Raw genomic sequence first — 7,114 nt, forward strand, 5'->3', positions numbered from 1 at the left:
TACGCCAGGATTCAGCCTCAGGGCAGCAGCTTTTCTGGTGTCCCAGATAAATTCTGCCCTCAGTGGATTTTCCCCGGGATGTCCGGGCCTTGGGAAACGTAACAGAAGGAACTTAAAATCTCAGGCACAGCACAGCACACCTATACCCGCTGGCCTGCCAGGTGGCTGCCAGTCGAAAGGATTATAATCAGCATGACAGGAGCACCCATCGCCTCATTACCTGCATGTGCTCTTGAAGCGTGGAAATGTTCATGAACATGCCGCTGATGGGGTTGATCTGCAGGACAGAGACAAACAGAAATTCACAGCCTGGGAAGCGAAACTCTCTGCTGGGATGGTTATGAGAAGCCAAAACCTGACCGCTGGGTTTTGAGCTGAGACCTCTGAGTAAAAAACAAATTCATGCACGTGACAGGTCAGGTCCCTTCCGACCCTACAAACAAACTATGAAACTGTGAAACACAGAATGGGGGCCTGGCCCGTCTGGTGTTAACCTGACTTAGTGCGTAAGTCCACAGGGAGTTCAGCCCTATGCGTCATAGCTATCCTATAAATGAGTGTGTTTTGCCTAAAGCTATATACAGATTAGCCTGGTTGTAAGCTGGGGCTTATATACAGCTGTGCCCGTCAAAGCAGGATGCGCTGAAAGGAAGCGCGTTCTGGTTGGGTCAGACTTCATGTGGGAAGTGCCTGGAAACTCTGGGTTGATGTGAAGCGGTGTACGTGCAGAACACGAGGCTTGGAAAAGACACTGAAAGCCGACAGAAAATAGGTGGAGGGCTGAGTTTTTGGGAAGGTCGAGGCTTGTTGTGCAACAGGAAGAGATGGGTTGTATGTTATAGTTTGATGCGAACATTGCTATATTGACTCGGGTGTCTCTGTTACCACTCAAAAGTGAACAAGGCTTTAGCATCAGGATTGAGGCACTGTGTGGTGGGAGAGGTCCCTGGGATAAAAGCCTTGTCTGTACAAGTGGGAAATGCCTGGTGTTACTGCACTTCCCCTCCTTGAATCCCTTATACAAGCAAACTGGCACCAGTTCTGCCTTTCCTTATTCACACAGAGGCTGGGCCACTACGGCTCCATGGGCCACTGACCGTGGAAGCCATGCCAGCCTTCAGCCCAGATGAAGACGTCTCTAGCTGGGATCCCTGGCTAAAAGGCAGGACTATCGGAAGGGTGTTTGTGCCTGAAAGCTTGCAAAGAACAATTTTTCCAACTAGTTAGTTGGTCTAATAAAAGATATCACACCTACCCAAAGAACCGTGTCTGCCTCAGGACTATCGGAAGGCACTTACCTCCCCACGGACCGTCACCACCACTACAGAGAAAACAGAAAGAGGAAGGAGTCAGGACCCAGCACCAGGAATAGAAACCTCCTCTTATTTTGCAGCCTAGGGAGCAAGGAGGAGGAACCAGTACGGGACACGGACGTGGGGCTCACCTGAAGCAGCCCCTGCAGCTTCCTGCCAACGAGGGGAGCACAGGGACAGCACGTCCTATCAACCCAGGTGCCCCGGCTGGACGCACCAACCCCAGATCTTTTCTGCCCCTCGACAACGAAGCCTGGTTTGCTGAATTGACGACTAATTGCACCTGCCCTGGGAGGGCTGAGACCCACTGCAATGCCTGAGATTATTGCTCACCAGGTGCATTGATACTTGGAAAGGTGGACAAGGGGCATTTCGCTCAGGGATTGGATGCAGAGGGGTTATTTCCTGAATATGTTTTAAAATCTATTTTAGCCCTTCCATTGCACTGTTCATTCATGGATCTCAAAGCACAGAACAGAGGCAGGCAAGAATCACCTGACTCAGTGTCCCCTTTGCAGTGGTCTGCATTTAAAGGATCACAGTGCTTGCAGAAGAAAGCTCTCCTGTCTGGGCCTCTGTTTGCAATAGGACCCAGAAGCTGCCCAGCTGGATGGGAAGAGCAGGCTGTGAGATTCAGACCCTGTTCCCCTCTCATCACCGCCCCCCAGGTCTAGGGGAAGGTGCAAAATGTGGCGCCAGGCAGCCCCTCACCTGTGTAGTTGTGCCCATGACTCTGGTTGCATTTCCCAAAAAGCTTCTTGTTTTCTGCATCACTCAGGGATTTGCTGGAACAAGCAAAAACAGCTCTAGGGAGCCAGTGCCAGGACAGCAGCTCTCAGCACCCACCAGGCCCCACTTCAATTCCAGCCATGGAGGCATTACTGGATTGAGTTAGACCAGGTTTTATCCAGCCTGGTGTCCAGTCACCAACAGCTTGGAAAGAAGGTGCAAGAAACCCTGCACTTATGGGACAACCTGCCCTGGGGACGAGTTTCCTCCTGAGCCCAGCTGTTGGGGCTGGGATCCTGCACTGGAACAGGAGGGCTTAGGTCCCATCCCATCCCACTCCTGCTGAGCTCTCAGCCACCGTGACATCCCGGGGCAGCTAGCTGCACAGATTAATTGGGCAGCCTAGCACAAGGTACTTGGTCTCAGACCGTATGTTGGGCCGTGACCCAGAGTTAAGCATCACCCAAGGGATCTAAGGCATCGACACCAAATAGAGTTCACCGTCTCTGGCTGGTGGCACTTGCAAGCATTGCCCGTGACCTTTTCTGGAGAGAAAGATTGACTCAGGTTTGATAACCCCGTTTTCATTCCAAATCTGAGAGAGCTGCTGTCCCTTTGGCCCCACACTGTCCCAGGCATGGCCCTATCCTATCCATGACCCTCTAGCTGGTGGTTTATGCTGGAAAAGTCTGGGTAGCAAATGGGGCAACTTTGCAACCAAGCTGCCCAAGTGATGGGGACACATGCCTTGTCCTCCTCCCTGCCAAAGGCCAGTTGTGCCCTGTTACCTGTTCAGCCTGTGAGCAGCTGCGATGGTTTCTGTCCTGGAGAGGAAGGTCACCCGGCCTGCTGGGCTCAGCTTGCCTTCTCTGACCACTGTCTGCATGGCTGTTGCCAGAGTGAGAACTGCTCCGAGCTGGCTGGTGGGTCCTCAATAAATACAGCCCTGCGGGGTCACATGCCTGTATTTACTGAGTGCGAAGATTAAAGCTGGGCTCCCATAAGAGTATTCTGCAGATGATGGTCTTTGAACTGCCCAACCGTAGCATTTCCTCTGCCTCTCTAATTCCATGGCACTGGGGTTTTTTTTCCATGTAATTCAGTGTATTTCCCTTTTCCCTGGGGACAGACGGTCAAATCAAGACCGTGTTTCCTCCCTTTGAGTCTTATTCAATGTTCACCACAGTTGGGAACATCAGGGCAGATAGGCTGGAGGCCAGAGGAGTGATCACTGCTGCCAGGGCTTCACCCAGTGCACCCAGCTGCCCTGTTACCTGTGCTCCCAGATAAGTGGCGATGAAAGGTTCACTGACCATGTAGGAACCACACAAAGCAGAAGGGGCACAGAGGACAGAGGCGTCCTGTGGGAAAAGGAGAAAACTGGCCCTCGAGACGTGGGTTGAATTCTTGGCTCTGCCACAGATTCCCTTTATGACCTTGGGGACATCACGTAAGTTGTTCTTTGCTGCAGTTTCACTTGGCTAAAATGGGGTGAAAGCACCTTCCTGTGCAGAGCTCATCATTTTTTTTGGCCTGCAAGCTCCCAAGGACATGGCCCCTCCCTCCCTCTCTTTGCAAACAGCTTCTAGCATAGCAAAGACTCACCGTGTGGTAAGCACCCTAGGCACACACACATGATAAACCAGGGATGGGAAAGGCCTCTCGAGGCATCTTTCGTGAGGTCCAGGGGGTTGGCATAAACTAGCAATCGGAGTATAGGGCTGGGAGCAAGGCCACTTGGGTTCTCCCCGCCCTCCCCGACTCTCTGTGCAGCACTCGGGCAGCCGGGTACCACATTCCCGTAACTCCCAGGCAGGGCCACGAGAGGCTGCAAGAACGGGTGTTTGCAAATAAGAAGGAGTCGATGCAACTCCACACAGCTTTTCTTTCCCAAACTGTCCTGCTCTCAGTTTTGCAGGCCTAGCACTGAACTGGGGAAACCCTCGGGTCCAGCGGCCAGGGGGTGCCTGCGCGGGAGAGGAACAGGGCATCAGGTCGGATGCGAAGTGAGGGAGTGGCCGACATTCCTCCACGCATCACGAGGCCCCGTCTGCCTCAAAGAGCCCGTTCTCTGAAGCGGGTCAGGAGGATGGCTGTGTCAGCACCCATGATCACGGTGGCATCCAGATGGCTGCCCTCCCCTTCTCCTTCCTGCGGCCTCTGCAAATCGATTCTGCCCAGCCTGCTCCCTCTGCAGCGGTTTCCACGCAGCCTGGCACGTGGCTTCTTGGTGTCTCCCTCAGCCGGAGGGGCCTGGAAAGGCACACCGCTGCCCTGGGTTTGCTGCGAGCTCTCTGCATGGTGCTTTTCCTTGCAGAGGCTCCCCGAGGCAGAAGCTCCCCGAGTCCCTTATGACGTGACACAGCTGTAAAGGGACATCTCTTTGGCACTGCAACACAATGGGGCCATTCCTCCCCTGCCACCGCACCCTCTACATGGGCAGCACACGTGGCCACTGCCAGCTCGCGGAGCTGCCCCAGACCTGTCCACGAGGCTCCCGCCATGCCTTGGCCACTGCTCTTTTTATAGGCACCAGGAACCAATTTCAGCTTCTTTCTCAAGAACAAGACAAAGGGCACCTGCCTTTCCTCCCCCCATCTGTGCACGCAGAAGCTCACCAATTCCTCTATTTATTTTCTGTTTAGCAAGCAGGAACTCGCCCAGCTGGTCCCAGGGCGGTGAGCCTCTCCGTGTTTTGCAGCCCAGGGGCTGTGTGCTGCTTTCAGCTCCTTTTACTACGCAGTTGGAAAAGCCCTCGGAGAAGGAACAGCACCGCAGGGCATTACAGGTGCTGTCTCCTCTGCGAAGAGATTACAGCACAAACTGCAGTTTCAGGGCAGTGCTCTCCCATTACTGCCCCAAGCAAGGATGAGGTCAAGGTTCCTCCATGCTAACCTGGGGGACAGGTTTGCTTCTACTTCCCTCGGGACCAAGGTCTGCTCACGGCCCAGTCACGCTTAGCAGATTTCCATGTACCCACTTCCTTACTTGCAAGAGCTTGGGGTGTAGCAAGGAAGGATGTGGTGGGGGAAGAAGATGATGAAGCCTGAGACTTGCTCTGAAGACACACTCCACGACGCACTCCCACGTGAGGCCTTGCTCCCACTCAAGTTAACTGGGAGCCGGACTGGCACTCACGTCACACCCCGACTTCCTGCCCAGCTCAGTCCCTTATGACTTGGGCCCCCCTTCAGCAGAAAGGACTCTGGAGACCCAACCTCCCCTGGTGACGGTGCCCCAATCTCAGATCCCTGCATCTCAGGGGATGCTCTTTCAGTGCCGCTCGACCACCTGCTGTCTCAGCTGTGACGCATGCATGTTGATGTGACAGGCTGGCTGGCAGTGACCTGGTCCAGGGGTTTTGAAAGGGCAAAAGATGATTGGAGGACTTGGGATTCCCTTTCCGCACCAATCAGGCCCCAGAGACTCACCCCCCCACCCCATGTCCCCTGATTGAGACACCACCTTGTATCCCACCTGGAGAGGGATACAAGGGGCAGCGTGGGCTGACTCAGGAGAGATGAGCGAGGGGACAACAAGGAAGGAGCTTCACAGAGCTGGCAAGAGCTGAGCCAGTGGGGCAGGAGCAGTGCCCCAGAAGAGCCTGAAAGAGCAGGACCTGCAGGCAGCAGTGGGACCCTCCGCAGCGCGGCGTGCAGCCAGCAGGAGTGGCCCCCACTGGGCTCCAGGTTCCCCTGGGAGGGGCTGCAGCCAGCACGAGGCTCCCCCCTGCTCCAGCCAGGATCTGAGCAGCGACCTGAGGGGGTCCCAGCTCTGCTTCCAGCTCCCGCAATCAGAGGCCAGGCAGCTCCACGTGAGGTCTGGCTCTGGGAGGGTTCCCAATATTAAAAGGCATATGGTTAAGTCCCTAGTGGTGGTCTGGCTCTGCTCTATAGGGGAGGAGAGTCCCTACACCTCCCACAGCGCTTGTGCACCTGCTTTCATCCCTTCAGTTGGAGAGGCGGACCTCTTGGAGTACCACCCGGGTTACATTATTAATAGCAACTAGCAAACCAGCTGCTTCCTCCCAGCCCAGGACCTGCCTGCAACAGGTGCCCACATCAGTGCTGTGCATGCTCAGAGGAAGGTTTCTCCAAGCTGTGGCCACAATACCGCACAGGAGCAGCCGGGTGCCTTTGTGGAGGGAGGGCTTGCTTTCTTAAAGGGTAAAATGACAGTGGAGGAAAGTGGGGCAGGCCGGATCCTGGGCTGGGAAACTCCTGACCTCCACTGAAGGTAGCAGATATGCACTGGCTAAGGGCCGGGCTCTTCAGCCAGGAGCCGTGCAGCCGGAGAAGGGACCAAGTGGCGACCTGGAACAGATGGACGGAGGGGTTAAGCTTTAATTACAGCAAGGGCTTTGCTGCCTGGAGTTTCTTTGCCGCTGGTCTCTTATCCTAAGTCTCTTTAAAATCCTGTCTTCAAAGCACTCCTCCTTAAGGAGGTTTTCTCTGTTCAGCAGAAACGTTCTCCGTGGTCTCTACACAAAGCCAGCCACATGGGACCAAGTCCCCAAAGGAGCTACGGCCATCACAAGCCTCATCATCTTCTGCACTGGGGACAAGGCACAGCCCTTCTACGAGCCAGGTCTCATGCGACCATGGGCCATGGCGGTATTTATTTAGAAACAAACCCCAAGCACTCAGGAGTCTTAAATCCAGACCCCTTTGCACACCCGTCTTGTCTGAGGCACGTGGCAATTGTTAGCCCCATCACTGAGTGCACTCACATATGCCTGCAGCAGGATCCTGAGAGAGGAGGTGATTTTCTTGGGATGCACCCCGGGTTAAAACACCTGCCCTGAAGGCACGTTTGCAGGGCGGGCACGGCCCCCTCTCCACGCAGGAGCAATGTGCTGGGGGTGTTCTGAGCATCTCCGCCCCCTAGCCCAAGGCTGCCAGATGGAGCGTGTTTTGCTTAAGTAAAGATTACATGCCGGTCTTATGACACTCACAATGCAGCATGTTGCCTTATGAGGGCCTGAGCCAACAGCCTCATTTATGCTCCACTTGGTGTTGCTGCTCCTGCACATCTCTCCCCTTCCCTGGGCCTCAGCATCCCCCCCCCCCCCC

At 54.9% G+C, this 7,114-nt stretch overlaps 1 protein-coding gene across 1 annotated transcript in view; it reads right to left on the reverse strand.

Annotated features, from left to right (window-relative positions):
* Window positions 1-3,029, reverse strand: part of LOC109292980 (6-pyruvoyl tetrahydrobiopterin synthase-like) — a 15,531-nt gene extending 12,502 nt beyond the window's left edge. The window contains exons 1-4 of the mRNA XM_019510711.1: window positions 2,831-3,029; window positions 2,025-2,098; window positions 1,299-1,321; window positions 221-277 (exon numbers count right to left, since the gene is read on the reverse strand). Of these exons, the coding sequence (XP_019366256.1) occupies window positions 221-277; window positions 1,299-1,321; window positions 2,025-2,098; window positions 2,831-2,928 (252 nt within the window). The 5' untranslated portion in view covers window positions 2,929-3,029. The remainder of the gene's footprint in view (window positions 1-220; window positions 278-1,298; window positions 1,322-2,024; window positions 2,099-2,830) is intronic.
* Window positions 3,030-7,114: the final 4,085 nt, after the last annotated feature.

This window comes from Gavialis gangeticus, unplaced genomic scaffold (assembly GCF_001723915.1).
Source record: "Gavialis gangeticus isolate Ggan-Ray unplaced genomic scaffold, GavGan_comp1, whole genome shotgun sequence".
Classification (NCBI taxonomy): Eukaryota; Metazoa; Chordata; order Crocodylia; family Gavialidae; genus Gavialis; species Gavialis gangeticus.